We start from the raw sequence: 23485 nt of genomic DNA, 5'->3' as shown, positions 1-23485 counted from the left end.
CAGTGAGGGTAGGGGTTGGTGAGGGGAAGGAGAGACAGTGAGGGGAGGGGTCAATGAGGGGAAGGAGAGACAGTGAGGGGGAGGGGTCAGTGAGGGGAAGGAGAGACAGTGAGGGTAGGGGTTGGTGAGGGGAAGGAGAGACAGTGAGGGGAGGGGTCAGTGAGGGGGGGGTCAGAGGGGGAGGGGTCAGTGAGGGGGAGGGATCAGTGAGGGGGAGGAGTCAGTGAGGGGGAGGGGTCAGTTTGGGGAAGGAGAGACAGTGAGGGGAGGGGTCGGTGAGGGGAAGGAGAGACAGTGAGGGGGAGGCGTCAGTGAGGGGAAGGAGAGGACAGTGAGGGGGAGGCGTCAGTGAGGGGGAGGGGACAGTGAGGGGGAGGCATAGTGAGGGGAAGGAGAGACAGTGAGGGGGAGGGGTCAGTGAGGGGGAGGGGTCAGTGAGGGGGAGGGTCAGTGAGCGGGAGGGGTCAGTGAGGGGGAGGAGAGACAGTGAGGGCGAGGGGTCAGTGAGAGGAAGGAGAGACAGTTGGGGGGGGTCAGTGAGGGGGAGGGGTCAGTGAGGGGAAGGAGAGACATTGAGGGGATGGGGACAGTGAGGGGAAGGGGCCAGTGAGGGGGAGGGGTCAGTGAGGGGAAGGAGAGACATTGAGGGGATGGGGACAGTGAGGGGGCGAGGGGGAGGGGTCAGTGAGGGGAGGGGTCAGTGAGGGGGAGGGGCCAGTGAGGGGGAGGGGTCAGTGAGGGGAAGGAGAGACAGTGAGGGGGAGGGGTCAGTGAGGGGGAGGGGTCAGTGAGGGGAAGGAGAGACAGTGGGGGGAGGGGTCAGTGAGGGGGAGGGGTCAGTGAGGGGAAGGAGAGACATTGAGGGGATGGGGAGAGTGAGGGGGAGGGGTCAGTGAGGGGGAGGTGTCAGTGTGGGGGAGGGGCCAGTGAGGGGGAGGGGCCAGTGAGGGGAGGGGACAGTGAGTGGGAGGGGCCAGTGAGGGGGAGTGGACAGTGAGGGGGAGGCGTCAGTGAGGGGAAGGAGAGACAGTGGGGGGAGGGGTCAGTGAGGGGAAGGAGAGACATTGAGGGGATGGGACAGTGAGGGGGAGGGGTCAGTGAGGGGGAGGAGAGACAGTGGGGGGAGGGGTCAGTGAGGGGGAGGGGTCAGTGAGGGGAAGGGGTCAGTGAGGGGAAGGAGAGACAGTGAGGGGGAGGGGTCAGTGAGGGGGAGGGGCCAGTGAGGGGAAGGAGAGACAGTGGGGGGAGGGGTCAGTGAGGGGGAGGGGTCAGTGAGGGGAAGGAGGGGTCAGTGAGGGGGAGGGGTCAGTGAGGGGAAGGAGAGACAGTGGGGGGAGGGGTCAGTGAGGGGAGGAGAGACATTGAGGGGATGGGGACAGTGAGGGGAAGGGGCCAGTGAGGGGGAGGGGTCAGTGAGGGGAAGGAGAGACATTGAGGGGATGGGGACAGTGAGGGGGAGAGGGGGAGGGGTCAGTGAGGGGAGGGGTGAGTGAGGGGGAGGGGCCAGTGAGGGGGAGGGGTCAGTGAGGGGAAGGAGAGACAGTGAGGGGGAGGGGTCAGTGAGGGGAAGGAGAGACAGTGGGGGGAGGGGTCAGTGAGGGGGAGGGGTCAGTGAGGGGAAGGAGAGACATTGAGGGGATGGGGAGAGTGAGGGGGAGGGGTCAGTGAGGGGGAGGAGAGACAGTGAGGGGAGGGGTCAGTGAGGAGGAGGGGTCAGTGAGGGGAAGGGGTCAGTGAGGGGAAGGAGAGACAGTGAGGGGGAGGGGTCAGTGAGGGGGAGGGGTCAGTGAGGGGAAGGAGAGACAGTGGGGGGAGGGGTCAGTGAGGGGGAGGGGTCAGTGAGGGGAAGGAGAGACAGTGAGGGGGAGGGGTCAGTGAGGGGGAGGGGTCAGTGAGGGGAAGGAGAGGACAGTGGGGGGAGGGGTCAGTGAGGGGAAGGAGAGACAGTGGGGGGAGGGGTCAGTGAGGGGGAGGGGTCAGTGAGGGGAAGGAGAGACAGTGAGGGGGAGGGGTCAGTGAGGGGGAGGGGTCAGTGAGGGGAAGGAGAGACAGTGGGGGGAGGGGTCAGTGAGGGGGAGGGGTCAGTGAGGGGAAGGAGAGACAGTGGGGGGAGGGGTCAGTGAGGGGGAGGGGTCAGTGAGGGGAAGGAGAGACAGTGAGGGGGAGGGGTCAGTGGGGGGGAGGGGTCAGTGAGGGGGGAGGGGTCAGTGAGGGGAAGGAGAGACAGTGGGGGGAGGGGTCAGTGAGGGGGAGGGGTCAGTGAGGGGAAGGAGAGACAGTGAGGGGGAGGGGTCAGTGAGGGGGAGGGGTCAGTGAGGGGAAGGAGAGACAGTGGGGGAGGGGTCAGTGAGGGGGAGGAGAGACATTGAGGGGATGGGGACAGTGAGGGGGAGGGGTCAGTGAGGGGGAGGGGTCTGTGAGGGGGAGGGGTCTGTGAGGGGAGGGACAGTGAGGGGGAGGAGAGACAGTGAGGGGGACATTCTGGAGGACAGGGCACGTTTGGACCCTTCTAATCTGCCAAACCCCAATACCCTTTGAGAAATTCTCTTTGCGGCTGTCTAACGGAAACTCTAAAACAGTCTGTTCCTTTCAACAAATGTTGTATTTCAGGCCTGGCCTGTATGGCACAGGCTGGCCCTATCTCCATACTGTTAGTCAGTGTGTAAATCGAGATGGTGCCATGTACTGTGGGCAGTGAACAGGGATCATTCGTAGCCTGTCAGTGGCTCAAAGGTTCCTACCACTCGAGACTCTCTCTGTTTGGAATTGAGTTAGATGAATATCTAGGTTTACTGATGGCACTAATGTGGGAGGTTTGGTTGAGGGGAAGGGGAGGGGGGGTGGGGGGGGGGGGGCGTCGGCGGAGGCCCAGGGGGGTTTGTTTGTTTGGGGTTGTTTTTGTATTGTGTAAATGTTCAGAATCTGTTGAATAGAAACACTTTTAAATTTGGGAGGCTCGGAAAATAAATGTGAGCTAAAGTTTCAAAGGAATATCGATGGATCAGTGAGGAAGCCAAACGGTGGCCAATGGGGATGAAATCAGGACAGCGAGGGGTCATCCACTCAGGACTGAAGGCAGATTTATTTCCTCAACATTGAGAATCTGGGAACGAGCGAGAAATCAAGGTCACCATCTACAAAAAACAATTTAAACAGCGAATTAAATGTTAGCCTCCAGCATGGGCAGCACAGTGGCACAGTGGTTAGCACTGCTGCCTCACAGCTCTCGGGTCCCAGGTTCGATTCCCGGCTGGGTCACTGTCTGTGCGGAGTCTGCACGTCCTCCCCGTGTCTGCATGGGTTTCCTCCGGGTGCTCCGGTTTCCTCCCACAGTCCAAAGAAGCGCAGGTTAGGCAGATTGGCTATGCTAAATTGCCCTTAGTGTCCAGAAAGGTTAGCTGGGATTACGGGGATAGGGGGAGGCGTGGGGCATAGGTACGGTGCTCTTTCCAAGGACCAGTGCAGACTCGATGGGTTGAATGGCCTCCTTCTGCAATGTAAATTCTATGATCTCAAGTGGCTGGATCACAAAGAAATGAAATGAAAAATGAATATTGCTTATTGTCACGAGTAGGCTTCAGTGAAGTTACTGTGAAAAGCCCCTAGTTGCCACATTCCGGCGCCTGTCCGGGGAGGCTGGTACGGGAAGAGCAGTAAGTTATGCTGCAGTTATATAAAGTTTGGGTTGGACTACACCTGAGTTCAGTTCAGGGCACTGGGGGAGGCAGTGGCGTTGTGGTATTGTCACTGGACTAGTAAACCAGAGACCCAGGTTAATGCTGTGGGGACGCAGGTTCAAATCCCACCACTGCAGATGGTGAAACTTGAATTCAATAAAAATTTGGATTTAAAAGTCAAATCATGACCATGCCATTAAAAACCCACCTGGTTTATTCTTAACTGCCCCTCAAGGGCAATTGGGGATGGGCAATAAATGCTGAACAAATAAACAAAATGTGGTTCAGGGAGGTTATTAACTGTGGACAGATTCCCCACAATGATAACCAAGCTAAAATCTTGAGGACAGGTTGCATAATCATAGCGTTTATAGTGCAGAGAAGGAGGCCTTTTGGCCCATCCAGGCTAGCCTCGAAAGAGCACCCTACACGACCATCCTAGCCCAGTAGCCCAGTAGCCTCACCTAACCTGCACATCTTTGAACTTGGTCTAACTAAGCCTTGTATTCTCTTGAAGATTAAAAGATGGTCTAATTGAGATATTTAAGATGATTAAAATCATGGGTTGATGGAGAATGAACATTTCCTCTGGTTGAGGGGAATCCAGGACAAGGACAGAAACTGTAAATTAGAGTGAGACCTTCCCTGGCTGACATCAGGAAACATTTCATCAGGAAATGTCTCCACCAAAAACCTGTCAGGCTGGGGGAGTCAACTGAAAGAGTGAAATTTGAGATGAATAGATTTTTGCCGCACACGGGTGTTAAGGATGAGCACAAGGCATAAATCAGCAGTGATCTAATGGGGTGGCAGTACAGTCCTGTCACAGCCCTGAGGGGCTGAATGGCCTCCTCTTCTTATACTCCAGCGTCACCGGCACTAATGGATAAGCTGTTATCTGGTTCTTCCGGAGGCCATGGAGCCGCCTCGCTCTCTTAAACATCAAACATGCTGGGCGGCGATCCGTAATGGGGTCTGCTTGAAATTGACGACCAGGTTAGAAGAGTGAATCGGTGGGATAAAGAATGGCCAACTCCATTGTGTGACCAACTGATGTGAATGTGCCAACTGCAGAGGCTCACAGTGCAGCCCACAAGGTGCCCATGCCAAGTGTCCCATATCTCAACCCAATCTTTCATTGCCCCACAAGGAGCAAGACAAAGTGAGTGCTTTCCTCGAGGTCACGGTGGAGGGTACAGCACAGAAGAGACTATTCAGCTCATGTGTCAATGCTGGTTCTTTGTCCAATTTATTCTGCACCTCGAGCTTTTCGCCCTTAAGCTCTTTTGCCAGTTACTTTAAATCTGTGACCTTTGCTTCCAGGAGAAACTGTTTCTCCTTATTTACTCCAATAAACCTTTTATTATTTGGAACCTTGATACTTCTTCACATAACCTTCCCTGTTGTAAGGGGAGAATCCCCACCCTGCAATTTCTTTTTTTTTAAATATAATTTTTATTGGAATTTTTTACAGAAAATATAAAACATAACGACAAACAATGAAATGCAACAAAATAACCCATAATAACTGTAACACCCCCAGACCGTATCGATGCATGTATCCCATCCCCCCCCCCAACCCCAATGAACAACAAAAGAACTTAAAAATAAATTTAAATTAAATAAACAAACATAGTCATCGTCCGCCCCCCACCTTTTCCCTCCCCCTTCCCCCCCCCCGGGTTGCTGCTGCTACTGTCCCCGTACCCTATCGTTGAGCCAGAAAGTCGAGGAAAGGCTGCCACCGCCTAAAGAACCCTTGTACCGACCCTCTCAGGGCGAATTTGACCTTCTCTAGCTTAATGAAACCCGCCATGTCATTGATCCAGGTCTCCACGCTTGGGGGCCTCGCATCCTTCCATTGTAGCAAGATCCTTCACCGGGCTACTAGGGACGCAAAGGCCACCACACCGGCCTCTTTCGCCTCCTGCACTCCCGGCTCCACCCCAACCCCAAAAATCGCGAGTCCCCATCCTGGCTTGACCCTGGATCCCACCACCCTCGACACCGTCCTCGCCACCCCCTTCCAGAACTCCTCCAGTGCTGGGCATGCCCAGAACATATGGGCATGGTTCGCTGGACTCCCCGAGCACCTGACACACCTGTCTTCACCCCCAAAGAACCTACTCATCCTCATCCCAGTCATGTGGGCCCGGTGCACCCTGCAATTTCTACACATCACCCACCTCTTACCTTGGTAAACCTCTTTTTTTTTTAACCATCTCACATTGGCCTTGACATCCTTCCGAGCATGTGGGCCCCTGAAATGTTCTCTGTAATCCAGCTGAGGACTAATCAGCCATTTGTCTGGCTCCAGCACCTCGGTTGAAGCCAATTCTTCCACACACTTTCCCAATTGGCCAGATCACGTTTTGAGGATTTAGTGAATATGAAGCTGCAGCTCCCTGAACTCCGAACCGTACCGCTTAGAAAATGTTGCCTTTCCGTGTTGTTCCTCCCATCCTGGTCACTTTTGACATTTGTGTTTGAATTGCATGTGGCCCGCGTGTGCCCATTTCTACACTCTGTCCTCATGACAAATGCTCAATATCATCATTAGTTCCAAATTCAACAAAAGCACTAATCCTGTGGGACTCCATTGGGTAAACCTCTTCCAGTTCGAGATACATTTGGTCATTGCTACCTACATCCTAGCCCTGAGTCAATCACTTACCCGAATCAACAACATCCCTTTAATCTCAATCCTGTATTCTGAATCAGTCCATTAAATTTCACATTAATTTCTGCATTTTGAAATTCCAGAGATAAATCCGTTGCTTCATCAAAGCGCGCAATCAGGTCCGTCAGATTCCAGCAGATCAGCACGGGCCGCTCCTTCTGAACCCAATCTATCTTCAGATTGATTCCCCCCTGACTCAGGGCTGCCAGAGAGACATTTACAGTGCAACGTTTGCACGTTGAAGGAAGCATTCGGTGAATGCCGTGCCGAATACTCCACAGAGCAGGGCATGAGCAGTAATGTGACCAGGTCAGCTGGCACTGCAACAAGTACAGACCCTGATACCATCACACTAATCCCACATCAGCTCTGCAAAGCATTCCTCAGTGTTATACTGGCTCAGGCAAATCAACATGAATGAAATGAAAATCGCTTATTGTCACGAGTAGGCTTCAATGAAGTTACTGTGAAAAGCCCCTAGTCGCCACATTCCTGCGCCTGTTCGGGGAGGCTGATACGGGAACATCTCATACACACAAACAGACAGACACTCGCGCATACACATACCAATTCACAAACACACACATAGCCATTCACACACACACACGCACACAGCCATTCACACACACACACATACACACACGCAGTAACTCACACACACATAAAGCAACTCACAAACACACACAGCCATTCACACACACATAAAGCAACTCACACACACAGCCATTCACACACACACACACGCGCAGTAACTCACCACAAACACACACACAGCCATTCACACACACATACGCAGTAACTCATACACACACAAAGCAACTCACAAACACACAAACCAATTCACAAACACACACACACAGCCATTCACACACACACACAGTAACTCACACACACATAAAGCAACTCACAAACACACACACAAACATTCACACACAGCCATTCACACACACACGCGCAGTAACTCACACATACATAAAGCAACTCACAAACACACGCAGTCATTCACACACACACACAGTAACTCACACACACATAAAGCAACTCACAAACACACAGCCATTCACACACACACGCAGTAACTCACACATACATAAAGCAACTCACAAACACACACAGTAACTCACACACACACACAGGCTCTCAAACCCACACGTAAACTGACACGCACAGTAAAACACAAAGTTACTCATACGCACAAAAAGCAACTCTCTCACACACAGTAACACACGTAGTGACTCATATCCATACAGTAACACACAAAACAATTCACACACACACAATAACTCACACACATGCACACACAGAGTAACAAACACACACACTAACTCACACAGACAAAGCAACTCACATACTCAGTAAAACGGTTACTCACGCAAACACAAAGCAACTCTCACACACAGTAACACACACACACACACAGTGCAACTCTCACACACCCAGTAACACACGCACAGTAACTCGCACACACTCAGTAACTCACACACAGTAACACATACACACACAGTAACTCTCTCTCACTGACACACAGTAACTCACACACACAGTACCTCACACACAGTAACTCTCTCTCTCTCACTGACACACAGTAACTCACACACAGTACCTCATGCGCACAATAACACACACAGACAGTAACACACACACAGTAACACACACACACAATACCTCATATACACAGTAACACACGCACACAGTAACTCACACTCACAGTACCTCTCACACGCACAAAGTTACTCACACACAGTAAAGAAAACACACACAGTAACTATCACACACACAATAACACACACACGGTAGCTTTCACACATACAAAACAAATTACACACACACAGTAATTCTCACACAAAGCAACTCACACACACATAGTAACACACACAAAACAGCTCACACACACACAGTAACACACACACACAAAGCAACTCACACACACTAACACACACACACAAAGCAACTCACACACACTAACACACACACACAGTAACACACACACAGTAACTCACACACACACAGTAACACACACACAGTAACTCACACACACACAGTAACACACACACACAAAGCAACTCACACACACTAACACACACACACACAGTAACACACACACAGTAACTCACACACACACAGTAACACACACACAGTAACTCACACACACACAGTAACACACACACACAAAGCAACTCACACACACTAACACACACACACAGTAACACACACACAGTAACTCACACACACAGTAACACACACACAGTAACTCACACACACACAGTAACTCACACACACAAAGCAACTCACACACACACAGTAACACACACACAACACAACTCACACACACCCACAGTAACTCACACAGCCACACACACACACAACATCTCATACACACAGTAACAGACACACACAGTAACTCACAAACACACAGTAAGTCAGAAACACATACAGTAACTCATACACACACAAAGCAACTCACAGACACACAGTAACTCATACATGCACAATCAAACTCACAGACACACACATAGTAACACACATATTAACTCTCTCTCTCACGCACACACTCACACAGTAACTCTCTCTCTCACATACACACAGTAACACACACAGTAACTCACATACAGTAAATCACACACACAGTAACTCACACACACTAACTCACACGCACTAACTCACAAACACACTAACTCACAAACACAGTAACACACACAAAGTAACACAGTAACACACACACAGTAACACACTGACACTAACTCACACCACAGTAACTGACGCACACGGTAACTCACACACAGTAACTCATGCACACAGTAACTCATGCACACAGTAACTCACACACACACAGTAACTCACACACACACAGCAACTCTCACACACAAAACAACTCACAAACACACAGTAACTCACACACACAACGCAACTCACACACACAGTAACTCACACAAACACACACACACACAGTAACTCACACATACACACTGTAACACACACACATTGATGTACCATCAATTGGACTCGAGTCGTGATGAAGATCCAAACGTTAGGCTTTAATCAACTAGTTGTGTGCCTGGCATTCGACTTACAGAGAAAGGCCAACTGCCGGGTCCTACGGGTTCTTATACCCCGCCTCGTAGGCAGGAGTATTTGCCTCTCGGCCAATGGGTGAGCAGTCACGTGACTAGCCTCAACCAATCAGCAGAGAGGCACATGACCGACCTGAGCCAATGGGCAGCGAGTGCTCTGCACCAATGGCAGATAGGTACCTTAAACCTCCTAGTCATACCACCACATTCACATCTTGTGGAGAAAGAAGCCGGGGGGGGGGGGCTGTTGGACTGGTGGTATGACTAGAGAGAACGAGGTGTACCGAGGTAAATGGTGGCTGCCCACTGGCTCGCGACGACTGTGCAGATACAATCAACGGCAATGAACAGCACACAAATAGAAAAAAAACAAAAAAAATGTGCAACTTGTACATTGGAACTCTGAATGACATATCCAGTCGAATATCAGATCAACGCGATCAGTCTGTTGAGCACCCTCGCTGTTCTGCTGGACCGTCGCAGCGCTGCCGGTGACGTCGGGCCGGTGGCCGTCCTTGACTCCGGGAGCGGCGGTCGGGATCCTGTGTCCGTACCCCTGGTCGGTGCTAGCGAAGCTCTGGCCGGGGGAGGGGGTTCCTGTGCACTGGGTTGCGGGGATGCAGGGGGGGGGGGGGACGGGACTGGGCGGAGGGTGTTGATGTGGGGGGGTTGGGGCCGCACGCCGGCAGGTGCCAGGTCTCGAAGGGAGACCGTGTCCTGCCGACTGTCGGGATACTCCACGTACGCGTACTGCAGGTTAGCGTGGAGTAACTGGACTCGTTCCACCAACGGGTCGGACTTATGCACCCGCACGTGCTTCCGGAGCAGGGTGGGCCCAGGTGTGGCCAGCCAGGACGGGAGTGGGGATCCGGAGGACGACTTCCTGGGGAAAACAAGAAGACGTTCATGAGGTGTTTGGTTTGTGGCAGTGCAGAGGAGAGACCGGATTGAAGGCGTCGGGGATGACCTCTTGCCAGTGGGAGTTAGGGAGATCTCTGGACCGTAGGGCCAGTAGGACGGTCTTCCAGACTGTGCCATTCTCCTGCTCGACCTGCCCGTTACCCGAGGGTTATAACTGGTCGTCCTGCTAGAGGCGATGCCCCTGCTGAGCAGGAATTGACGCAGTTCGTCGCTCATAAAGGAGGACTCCTGGTCGCTGTGGATGTATGCGGGGTAGCCGAACAGGGAGAAAATGGAGAGGATGGCCTTGATGACGGTTGTCGTGGTCATGTCGGGGCAGGGGATGGCGAAAGGGAAGCGGGAGTACGCGTCACTCACACTTAAGAAGTAGGTGTTGCGGTTGTTGGAGGGGAGGGACCCTTGAAGTCCATACTAAGACGTTCAAAAGGGCGGGACGCCTTTACCAGATGCGCTTGCTCGGGGCGGTAGAAGTGCGGTTTGCACTCTGCGCAAATGTGGCAATCCCTGGTCACGGTCCTGACCTCCTCAATGGAGTAGGGCAGGTTGCGGGTCTTGATAAAGTGATAGAAGCGGGCTACCCCTGGATGACAGAGATCCGCGTGGAGGGTGCGGAGGCGGACAATCTGTGCGCTGGCGCAGGTACCACGGGACAGGGCATCAGGAGGCTCATTGAGCTTCCCAGGACGATACAAAATATCATAGTTTTACGTGGACAACTTGATCCGCCATCGCAAAATCTTGTCGTTCTTGATCTTGCCCCTCTGTGCATTGTCAAACATGAAGGCCACTGACCGCTGGTCTGTGAGGAGGGTGAACCTCCTGCCGGCCAGATAGTGCCTCCAGTATCGCACAGCTTCTACTATGGCCTGTGCCTCCTTTTCCACCGAGGAATGGCGGAGTTCGGAAGCCTGGAGGGTTCTGGAGAAGAAGGCCACGGGTCTACCCGCTTGGTTGAGGGTGGCCGCCAGAGCTACATCAGACGCGTCGCTCTCGACCTGGAATGGGAGGGCCTCGTCGATAGCGTGCATCGTGACCTTCGCGATATCCGCTTTGATGCGGCTAAAGGCCTGGCGGGCCTCCATCGACAGTGGAAAAGTGTTGGATTGGATGAGAGGGCGGGCCTTGTCAGCGTAGTTCGGGACCCACTGGGCGTAATAAGAGAAGAAGCCCAGACAACGTTTAAGGGATTTGAGGGAGTTGGAGAGAGGGAGTTCCATCAGGGGGCGCATGCGTTCGGGATCAGGGCCTATCAGTCCGTTACGCACTACGAGGATGGCTAGACGGTCGGTGCGAAACACGCACTTACCCTTATTATATGTGAGGTTAAGGAGTTTTGCGGTACGGAGGAATTTTTGGAGGTTGATGTCATGGTCCTGCTGGTCATGGCCGCTAATGGTGACGTTATCAAGATACGAGAAGGTCGCCCGTAAACCGTTTTGGTCAACCATTCGGTCCATCTTCCGTTGGAAGACCAAGACCCCATTTGTGACACCGAATGGAACCCTTAGTAACCATTAGTTGGATTATGAAGAGAGGTTGAGTAGACTGGGACTGTACTCATTGGAATTTAGAAGGATGAGGGGTGATCTTATAGAAACATTTAAAATTATGAAGGGAATAGATAGGATAGATGCTAGTTGTTTCCACTGGCGGGTGAAAGCAGAACTAGGGGACATAGCCTCAAAATAAGGGGAAGTAGATTTAGGACTGAGTTTAGGAGGAACTTCTTCACCCAAAGGGTTGTGAATCTATGGAATTCCTTGCCCAGTGAAGCAGTTGAGGCTCCTTCATTACATGTTTTTAAGGTAAAGATAGATAGTTTTTTGAAGAATAAAGGGATTAAGGGTTATGGTGTTCAGGCCGGAAAGTGGAGCTGAGTCCACAAAAGATCAGCCATGATCTCATTGAATGGCGGAGCAGGCTCGAGGGGCCAGATGGCCTACTCCTGCTCCTAGTTCTTATGTTCTTATGTTCTTATTAGGCACTGGATAAATTCAGACAACAACCTTCATGGAACAACACAGAAACAGACCATTGGAACATAAACAGGAGCAGGAGAGCTGTTCAGCCATTCGAGCCTGTCCACCATTCAATATGGCTGATCTAGATCAACTCCAACTTTCCACATTTCCCAAGCCCCTTCGTACCCCCGACCTGTATCTGGAATACCCACATAAGCTGAACATCCATGGCTCTGTGCTGCAGAATGCCAAAGATTCACAACCGTTTGAGTGAAAAAACTCCACATCTCAATCCTGAGACTGCGAGCCTTAGTTTTCATCACATCCACAGAATCCCTACAGTGCAGAGGGAGTCCATTCAGCCCATCGAGTCTGCACCGACCCTCTTAAAGAGCACCCTACCCATGTCCACTCCCACATTCACTCCACCCTACCCCCATAACCCCACCAAACCTGCACATCTTTGGACACTAAGAGGCAATTTATCATGGCCAATCCACCTAACCTGCACATCTTTGGACTGTGGGAGGAAACCGGAGCACCCGGAGGAAACCCACGCAGACACGGGGAGAACATGCAGACTCCATACACACAGTATGCACTGTTGGGCAGCAATGCTAACCACTGTGCCGCCCGCAACTGGTCAGTCTTCGAAACACAGGGAATATAAATCCAGTCTTCTCAATATTCCTCATCCCAGGGTTCAGCTGACTGACTCCTGCCAGAGGGGGTACAAATGGCAGGGTTCTGAGGAATGTGGAGGAACAGAGAGATCTTGGGGATCATGTCCACAGATCTCTGAAGGTTGCCACTCAAGTGGATAGAGCCGTGAAGAAGGCTTATAGTGTGTTAGCGTTGATTAACAGGGGGCTTGAGTTTAAGAGCCGCGGGGTTATGCTGCAACTGTACATGACCCTGGTGAGACCACATTTGGAGTATAGTGTGCAGTTCTGGTCACCTCATTATAGGAAGGATGTGGAAGCATTGAAAAGGGTGCAAAGGAGGTTTACCAGGATGCTGCCTGGTTTGCAGAATAGGTCTTTTGAGGAAAGGTTGAGGGAGCTAGGGCTTTCTCTTTGGAGCGGTGGAGGATGAGATGCGACTGAATAGAGGGTTATAAGATGATGAAGGGGATAGAGTGGACATTCAGAGACCCCTCGTAATTGAGTCCCCCACTCTGGGAAAAAGATTCTTGCTATACACCCTGTCCATACCTCTCATGATTTTGTAGACCTAAGACCATATGACCATAAGACATAGGAGCGGAAGTAAGGCCATTCGGCCCATCGAGTCCACTCCACCATTCAATCATGGTTGATTTCAACTCCATTTACCCGCTCTCTCCCCATAGCCCTTAATTCCTCGAGAAATCAAGAATTTATCAGTTTCTGTCTTAAAGACACTCAACGTCCCGGCCTCCACCACCCTCTGTGGCAATGAATTCCACAGACCTACCACTCTCTGGCTGAAGAAATTTCTCCTCATCTCAGTTCTAAAGTGACTCCCTTTTATTCTAAGGCTGTGCCCCCGCGTCCTAGTCTCCCCTGCTAATGGAAACAACTTCCCTACGTCCATCCTATCCAAGCCATTCATTATCTTGTAAGTTTCTATTAGATCTCCCCTCAACCTCCTAAACTCCAATGAATATAATCCCACGATCCTCAGACGTTCATCGTATGTTAGGCCTACCATTCCTGGGATCATCCGTGTGAATCTCCGCTGGACCCGCTCCAGTGCCAGTATGTCCTTCCTGAGGTGTGGGGCCCAAAATTGCTCACAGTATTCTAAATGGGGCCTAACTAGTGCTTTATAAAGCCTCAGAAGTACATCCCTGCTTTTATATTCCAAGCCTCTTGAGATAAATGACAACATTACATTTGCTTTCTTAATTACGGACTCAACCTGCAAGTTTACCTTTAGAGAATCCTGGACTAGGACTCCCAAGTCCCTTTGCACTTTAGCATTATGAATTTTGTCACCGTTTAGAAAATAGTCCATGCCTCTATTCTTTTTTCCAAAGTGCAAGACCTCGCACTTGCCCACGTTGAATTTCATCAGCCACTTCTTGGACCATTCTCCTAAACTGTCTAAATCTTTCTGCAGCCTCCCCACCTCCTCAATACTACCTGCCCCTCCACCTATCTTTGTATCATCGGCAAACTTGGCCAGAATGCCCCCAGTCCCGTCATCTAGATCGTTAATATATAAAGAGAACAGCTGTGGCCCCAACACTGAACCCTGCGGGACACCACTTGTCACCGGTTGCCATTCCGAAAAAGAACCTTTTATCCCAACTCTCTGCCTTCTGTCTGACAGCCAATCGTCAATCCATGTTAGTACCTTGCCTCGAATACCATGGGCCCTTATTTTACTCAGCAGTCTCCCGTGAGGCACCTTGTCAAAGGCCTTTTGGAAGTCAAGATAGATAACATCCATTGGCTCTCCTTGGTCTAACCTATTTGTTATCTCTTCAAAGAACTCTAACAGGTTTGTCAGGCACGACCTCCCCTTACTAAATCCATGCTGACTTGTCCTAATCCGACCCTGCACTTCCAAGAATTTAGAAATCTCATCCTTAACGATGGATTCTAGAATTTTGCCAACAACCGAGGTTAGGCTAATTGGCCTATAATTTTCCATCTTTATTCTTGTTCCCTTCTTGAACAGGGGGGTTACAACAGCGATTTTCCAATCCTCTGGGACTTTCCCTGATTCCAGTGACTTTTGAAAGATCATAACTAACGCCTCCACTATTTCTTCAGCTATCTCCTTTAGAACTCTAGGATGTAGCCCATCTGGGCCCGGAGATTTATCAATTTTCAGACCTTTTAGTTTCTCTAGCACCTTCTCCTTTGTGATGGCAACCATATTCAACTCTGCCCCCTGACTTTCCTGAATTGTTGGGCTGTTACTCATGTCTTCTACTGTGAAGACTGACGCAAAGTACTTATTAAGTTCCTCAGCTATTTCCTTGTCTCCCATCACTAGATTACTAGCGTCATTTTGGAGCGGCCCAATGTCTACTTTTGCCTCCCATTTGTTTTTAATGTATTTAAAGAAACTTTTACTATCATTCCTAATGTTACTGGCTAGCCTACCTTCATATTTGATCCTCTCCTTCCTTATTTCTCTCTTTGTTATCCTCTGTTTGTTTTTGTAGCCTTCCCAATCTTCTGATTTCCCACTACTCTTTGCCACATTATAGGCTCTCTCTTTTGCCTTGATGCATTCCCTGACTTCCTTTGTCAGCCATGGCTGCCTAATCCTCCCTCTGATAACCTTTCTTTTCTTTGGGATGAACCTCTGCACTGTGTCCTCAATTACTCCCAGAAACTCCTGCCATTGCTGTTCTACTGTCTTTCTCACTAGGCTCTGCTTCCAGTCGATTTTTGTCAGTTCCTCCCTCATGCTCCTGTAATTACCTTTATTTAACTGTAAAACCTTTACATCTGATTCTACCTTCCTTCTTTCAAATTGCAGACTGAATTCTACCATATTATGATCACTGCTTCCTAAGTGTTCCCTGACTTTAAGATCTTTTATCAATTCTGGCTCATTACACAACACTAAGTCCAGAATAGCCTGTTCCCTCGTGGGCTCCATCACAAGCTGTTCCAAAAAGCCATCCTGTAAACATTCAATGAATTCCCTTTCTTTGGGTCCACTGGCAACATTATTTACCCAGTCCACCTGCATATTGAAGTCCCCCATGATCACTGTGACCTTGCCTTTCTGACATGCCCTTTCTATTTCGTGGTGCATTTTGTGCCCCTGGTCCTGACCACTGTCAGGAGGCCTGTACATAACTCCCATTATGGTTTTTTTGCCTTTGTGGTTCCTCAACTCTACCCACACAGACTCCACATCGTCTGACCCGATGTCATTTAGTGCTATTGATTTAATTTCATTTCTAATTAACAAGGCAACCCCGCCCCCTCTACCCACCTCTCTGTCTTTTCGATAGGTTGTAAATCCCTGGATGTTTAACTGCCAGTCCTGAACCCCCTGCAACCACGTCTCTGTGATGCCTACCACATCATACCTGCCAGTCACAATCTGGGCCACAAGCTCATCTACCTTGTTCCGTACACTGCGGGCATTTAAATATAGCACCTTTAATTCCCTATTGACTGTCCCTTTTTGTTTTCTTAGTGTGGTGGACCTTGGTTTACTGAGCCTTTCCATACACTGTGTCATATTTTGTGAGATGGGGACTATCGTAACCTCTCCTGAGCTCTGTCTTTTCGTGATTTTTTGTAATCCTAAGCAGCTACGCTTCCCACTGATTCCTTCACCTCTTGGTTCCCTGACTTTCCCTTCCCCCCCAATCTCTAGTTTAAAGTCCTCAATGAGGTCCCCCCTTAACCTCCGTCTTTTTAATAAAAATAATCCTAATCTACTCAACCTCTCTTCATAGCTAGCGCCCTCCATACCAGGCAACATCCTGGTGAACCTCCTCTGCACCCTCTCCAAAGCATCCACATCCTTCTGCTAATGTGGCAACCAGAACTGCACGCACTATTCCAAATGTGGCCGAACCAAAGTCCTAAACAACTGTAACATGACCTGCCAACTCTTGTACTCAATACCCCTTCCGATGAAAGCAAGTATGCCGTATGCCTTCTTGACCACTCTATCAACCTGCGCAGCCACCTTCAGGGTACAATGGACCTGAACACCCAGATGTCTCTGTACATCAATTTTCCCCAGGACTCTTCCATTGACCATATAGTCCGCTCTTGAATTGGATCTTCCAAAATGCATCACCTCACATTTGCCCGGATTGAACTCCATCTGCCATTTCTCTGCCCAACTCTCCAATCTATCTATATTTTGCTGTATTCTCCGACAGTCCCCTTCACTATCTGCTACTCCACCAATCTTAGTATCATCTGTAAACTTGCTAATCAGACCACCTATACCTTCCTCCAGGTCATTTATGTATATCACAAACAACAGTGGTCCCAGCACGGATCCCTGTGGAACACCACTGGTCACAGTTCTCCATTTTGACAAACTCCCTTCCACCACTACTCTCTGTCTCCTGCTGCCCAGCCAGTTCTTTATACATTTAGCTAGTACACCCTGGACCCCATGAGACTTCACTTTCTCCATCAGCTGACCATGGGAAACCTTATCAAATGCCTTACTGAAGTCCATGTATATGACATCTACAGCCCTTCCCTCATCAATCAACTTTGGCACTTCCTCAAAGAATTCTATTAAGTTGGTGAGACATGACCTTCCCTGCACAAAGCCATGTTGCCTATCACTGATGAGCCCATTTTCTTCCAAATGGGAATAGATCCTATCCCTCAGTATCTTCTCCAGCAGCTTCCCTACCACTGACGTCAGGCTCACCGGTCTACAATTCCCTGGATTATCCCTGCTACCCTTCTTAAACAAGGGGACAACATTAGCAATTCTCCAGTCCTCCGGGACCTCACCCATGTTCAAGGATGCTGCAAAGATATCTGTTAAGGCCCCAGCTATTTCCTCTCACACTTCCCTCAGAAACCTGGGATAGATCCCATCCAGACCTGGGGACCTGTCCACCTTGATGTCTTTTAGAATACCCAACACATCCTCCCTCCTGATGCCGACTTGACCTAGAGTAATCAAACATCTATCCCTAACCTCAACATCCAAGTCCCTCTCCTCGGTGAATACCGATGCAAAGTACTCGTTAAGAATCTCACCCATTTTCTCTGACTCCACGCATAACTTCCCTCCTTTGTCCTCGAGTTGGCCAACCCTTTCTCTAGTTACCCTCTTGCTCCTTATATATGATGAATAAAAGGCTTTGGGATTTTCCTTAACCCTGTTTGCCAAAGATATTTCATGACCCCTTTTAGCCCTCTTGATTCCTCGTTTCAGATTGGTCCTACATTCCCGATATTCTTCCAAAGCTTCGTCTGTCTTCAGTCGCCTAGACCTTATGTATGCTTCCTTTTTCCTCTTAGCTAGTCTCACACTTTCACCTGTCATCCATGGTTCCCTAATCTTGCCATTTCCATCCCTCATTTTCACAGGGACATGTCTGTCCTGCACTCTAATCAACTTCTCTTTAAAAGCCTCCCACATATCAAATGTGGATTTACCTTCGAACAGCTGCTCCCAATCCACATTCCCCAGCTCCTGCCGAATTTTGGTATAGTTGGCCTTCCCCCAATTTAGCACTCTTCCTTTAGGACCACTATCGTCTTTGTCCATGAGTATTCTAAAACTTACGGAATTGTGATCACTATTCCCAAAGTAATCCCCGACTGAAACTTCAACCACCTGGCCGGGATCATTCCCCAATACCAGGTCCAGTATGGCCCCTTCCCGAGTTGGACGATTTACATACTGCTCTAGAAAACCCTCCTGGATGCTCCTTACAAATTCTGCTCCATCTAGACCTCTGACACTAAGTGTATCCCAGTCAATGATGGGAAAATTAAAATCTCCTATCACCACCACCCTGTTGCTCCTACATCTTTCCATAATCTGTTTACATATTTGTACCTCTATGTCACGCTCGCTGTTGGGAGGTCTGTAGTACAGCACCAACATTGTTACCGCACCCTTCCTATTTCTGAGCTCTGCCCATATCGTCTCACTGCTCGAGTCCTCAATAGTGCCCTCCTTCAGCACAGCTGTGATATCCTCTCTGACCAGTAATCCAACTCCTCCACCCCTTTTACCTCCCTCTCTATCCTGCCTGAAGCATCAATATCCTGGGATATTTAGTTGCCAATCATGCCCTTCCCTCAACCAAGTCTCAGTAATAGCAATAACATCATATTCCCAGGTACTAATCCAAGCCCTTGGTTCATCTGCCTTACCTACTACACTTCTTGCATTAAAACAAATGCACCTCAGACCACCTGTCCCTTTGCGTTCATCATCTGCTCCCTGCATACTCTTCCCCTTGGTCACATAGATAGATAGAGAAATACAGTACAGAACAGGCCCTTCGGCCCACGATGTTGCGCCGAACTTTTGTCCTAGGTTAATCAAAGAATTTTGGACCATTTTTCATGGCCAATCCACCCAACCTGCACATCTTTGGACTGTGGGAGGAAACCGGAGTCACGCTAACTTCATAGAACATAGAACAGTACAGCACAGAACAGGCCCTTCGGCCCTCGATGTTGTGCCGAGCAATGATCACCCTACTCTAACCCACGTATCCACCCTATACCCGTAACCCAACAACGCCCCCCCTTAACCTTACTATTAGGACACTACGGGCAATTTAGCATGGCCAATCCACCTAACCCGCACATCTTTGGACTGTGGGAGGAAACCGGAGCACCCGGAGGAAACCCACACACACACGGGGAGGACGTGCAGACTCTGCACAGACAGTGACCCAGCCGAGAATCGAACCTGGGACCCTGGAGCTGTGAAGCATTTATGCCAACCACCATGCTACCGTGCTGCCCAACTTTGTGATCTAGTTCCTTACGGGCTTTAGTTACTACCTGCTTACAGTCCCCTAACCTCCTCATTTGCTTCCGATCCCCCTGCCACATTAGTTGAAACCCTCCCTAACAGGTAGGGTTGAGCTCTCCAGGGGCTGTTGCTAGCCTCGATAATGCCTTCCTTCAGTAACCGCTAGACTTCTGACCTAATGAAGGTCTGGTCCTGGGCACTGTACCGTCTGCTCCTGGTGGCGACAGGTTTGCAATTCAGGGTGAGGTTCGCAAAAAGGGAAATGGCTCGACCTTGAGGGTCGCGAGGCTGCAAACAATGAGGGAGGGTATAGGGCCGCCGAATTTAAAGTTAAACTTTGGAGGTTACAGTGGAAATCTAACCCGAGGTGCGTGGCAGTGCAGAGATGAGGGAGGACAAAGAGGCGGAAATGTTTTAATTCCCTTCCCTGGACCATGAGGTTCGCTACGCAGAACCCTTTGATCTCTACAGAGTGAGACCCGGAGGCCAGGGAGATTCGTTGATTAATTGGGTGGATGGGAAGAGAACAGAACCTTACCGTGTTGGGGTGTATGAAGCTCTCTGTGCTCCCGGAGTCAATCAGGCAGGTTGATTTATGCCCATTGATGAGCACGGGCGTCGGCGTGGTCAAGAGCGTTCGGGGCCGAGACTGGTCCAGGGTCACCGAAGCAAGTCATGGCAAAAACTGGAAGTTTTCTTCGGGCGACTTGTGGACATCCGAATCGGGGTCCTGAGACTCCAGCCTGTCACACTATACACAGCAGCCAATCACCAGTTAGAGCATGGTCACTATAAAGCCAGAGGACATAAGTTTTCCCGCTTATTCGGGATGCAGCCTCTGAGAAGGACAGAGCTCACAGCTTGTAGCACAGATCTTCACCATGTGCTAACAGTCTAGACTGGTCAGGATAGGCATAGGTCTTCAGTTTAATCTAACATAGCGTCGACCCACAGTGCAAGTATGTTCAACAGTTCCTATCTTAATAAAATAGTGTTATACCATTTCAAGTGTTGGTAGCCATGTTCCTGCTAAGGTAAACGCAGTCTCCACAGATCCAGAGTACCCAACACATCACAGCCAAGATGGCAGCACCTACTGGTCGCACATGGCTGGAGGTGTGCAAGATGGCGGCGCCCATTCATCGTATGTGGTCCCTGGGGAGCAAGATGGCGGTGCCCGGTGCCCGCACGTGGCTCTGGGAAAGGAAGATGGTGGCGTCCGCTGGCCGCATGTGGCACGTGGAGAAGGTTGGGGTGGCGGTCCCGGTTCACCCCCGGAGACCGCGGCGACCACCCGGGCCTGGCATACCGCCACAAAATGGCCTTTTTGCCGTACCCTTTGCAGGTGGAGGAGCGGGCCGGGCAGAGCCGCCGGGGGTGCTTGGCTTGCCCACAAAAGTAGCAGCGGGGCCCCCCCGGGGTTGCCTGGTAGTCGTGCAGCACAAGCTTGCGGGGGATGGGGGATGCATCGGAGTCGGCCGCGGGGAGGTTCCACGCTGCCCATTGTAGACGCGGGCGTTTTGGGAGGCCACATCCATGGAGCTAGCAAGGGCCTGTGCCTCCTGAGGCCTAGTGTCTCTTTTTCCAGCAGCCGCTGATGGATTTGGGGACAGCATACCTGCAACGAATGCGTCGCGGATCAAAAGTTCTGTGAGGTCGCTGGCTGAAACTTTTGGGCAGTCACAGTTCCTACCTAACACCAGGAGCGCACGGTAGAATTCTTCCAGCGATTCCCCGGGGATTTGTCGCCTCGTCGCTGGCAGATGCCAGGTGTAGACCTGGTTTACTGGGTGAACGTAGTGTCCTTTCAACAGGGCCATCGCGGCCTCGAAATTGTCCGCATCCTCGATGAGGGTGTAGATCTCTGGGCTCACCCTCGAGTGGAGAACTTGCATCTTCTGGTCCTCCGTGGGTGTAGTTGTGGCCGTCCTGAGGTACCCGTTGAAGAACGCCAGCCAGTGTTTAAAGGTCGCCGCTGAGTTTGCCGCGTGGGGGCTGAATTGCAGACACTCCGGCTTGATTCGCAGCTCCATTCTTTAAAACCTAGTCCAATAAATTGATGCTCCATCAATGACTGAAGAAGCGAGATTGGCCGACAATAGAAGGCTTTATTGGACTAGATGTTTCCCCCAGTAGCGCAGGTACAGAATGCAGCAGCTGGGGACACAGACTCTTATACTCCGCCTTACTGGGCGGGACCAGTAGGCAGGCTTCACCAATGATATAGCAGTCTCAGGCACCTCCCACACCAATGGTCTTACAGCATTATCCAGGGTACCGTAATACCTCATACCGACTACCACACCCTCACCTCAAACATCCTGTAGGAGGAGCATTGCACTGCCTTCCCTGCCATCCCCTCTAGATAACTTGCGGAAAAACAAGCAAATGAAAGAAAGAGCTTATCTGATATTCACTCAACCCCTCAGGTTAGAGGAGGTGGCTCTTCCCCCGCGCTTTTAACTCTCCGGCTCCTCTCCCGCTTTTAAATCTCCGGCTTCTCTCCCGCTTTTAAATCTTCGGCTCCTCTCCCACTTTTAAATTTCCGGCTCCTCTTCCGCTTTGTCCTCAAAAAATTCCACTAAATTAGTTAGGCACGGCCTGCCCTTTATGAACCCATGCTGCGTCTGCCCAATGGGAAAATTTCCATCCAGATGCCTCGCTATTTCTTCCTTGATGATAGATTTCAGCATCTTCCCTACTACCGAAGTTAAGCTCACTGGCCTATAATTTCCTGCTCTCCGCCTACCTCCATTTTTAAACAATGGTGTCACGTTTTCTAATTTTCAATCCACCACAGAGACTAGTGAATTTTGGTAAATTATCACTAGTGCATTTCCCAAGCCATCTCTTTTAGCACTCTGGGATGCATTCCATTAGCACCAGGAGACTTGTCTACCTTTAGCCCCATTAGCTTGCCCATCACTCCCTCCTTAGACACACACAAACTCACAAACACAGTAACACACACACAGTAACGCAGTAACTCACACACATAGTAACTCACACACACACAAAACAACTCACAAACAGTAACTCACACACACACACACAAAACAACTCACACACACAGTAACTCGCACACACAAAACAACTCTCACACAGTAACTCACACACACACAGTAACTCACAAACTCAGTAACACACACACACAGTAACTCACAAACTCAGTAACACACACACACAGTAACTCACAAACTCAGTAACACACACATACAGTAACTCACAAACTCAGTAACACACACACAGTAACAGACACAAAGTAACTTTCATAAATACAAAGCCACTCACACACACAGTAACACACACACACTAACTCATACACACAGTAACACAGTAATACATACACATTAACTTACACACACACACTAACTCACACACAGTAACACACACACAGTAAATCACCCCCCTGGGAGTGGGGGACACCAGAATGACCTGCCTCATTGCTAGGTGAGCCTGCAAGCCACAAGACATGACGTATGATTGCATCACGTAGTGGGGTGGTAGGTGATGAGGGGGTGGTGAGGGGGTGGTGAGGATGTGGTGAGGGGGTGATGAGGGGATGGTGAGGGAGTGGTGAGGGGGTGAGGGGGTGGGGAGGAGGTGGTGAGGGGGTGGTGAGGGGGTGAGGGGGTGGTGAGGGAGTGGTGAGGGGGTAGTGAGGGGGTGGTGAGGGGGTAGTGAGGGGGTGAGGGGGTGGTGAGGGGATGGTGAGGGGGTGGTGAGGGGATGGTG

At 50.4% G+C, this 23485-nt stretch overlaps 2 protein-coding genes across 2 annotated transcripts in view; both read left to right on the top strand.

Moving 5' to 3' along the window:
• LOC119954782 (cytidine and dCMP deaminase domain-containing protein 1-like) overlaps positions 1-12584 on the top strand; it is a 196371-nt gene extending 183787 nt beyond the window's left edge. The window contains exon 12 of the mRNA XM_038780322.1: positions 12348-12584. Within this exon, the coding sequence (XP_038636250.1) occupies positions 12348-12584 (237 nt within the window). The remainder of the gene's footprint in view (positions 1-12347) is intronic.
• LOC119955277 (F-actin-monooxygenase MICAL2-like) overlaps positions 1-23485 on the top strand; it is a 201203-nt gene that overhangs the window by 8787 nt on the left and 168931 nt on the right. The gene's annotated exons all lie outside the window — the stretch shown is intronic.

This window comes from Scyliorhinus canicula, chromosome 20 (genome assembly GCF_902713615.1).
Source record: "Scyliorhinus canicula chromosome 20, sScyCan1.1, whole genome shotgun sequence".
Classification (NCBI taxonomy): Eukaryota; Metazoa; Chordata; class Chondrichthyes; order Carcharhiniformes; family Scyliorhinidae; genus Scyliorhinus; species Scyliorhinus canicula.
Note: the sequence above shows the minus strand (reverse complement) of the source record. Positions and strands in the feature narration are given on the sequence as shown.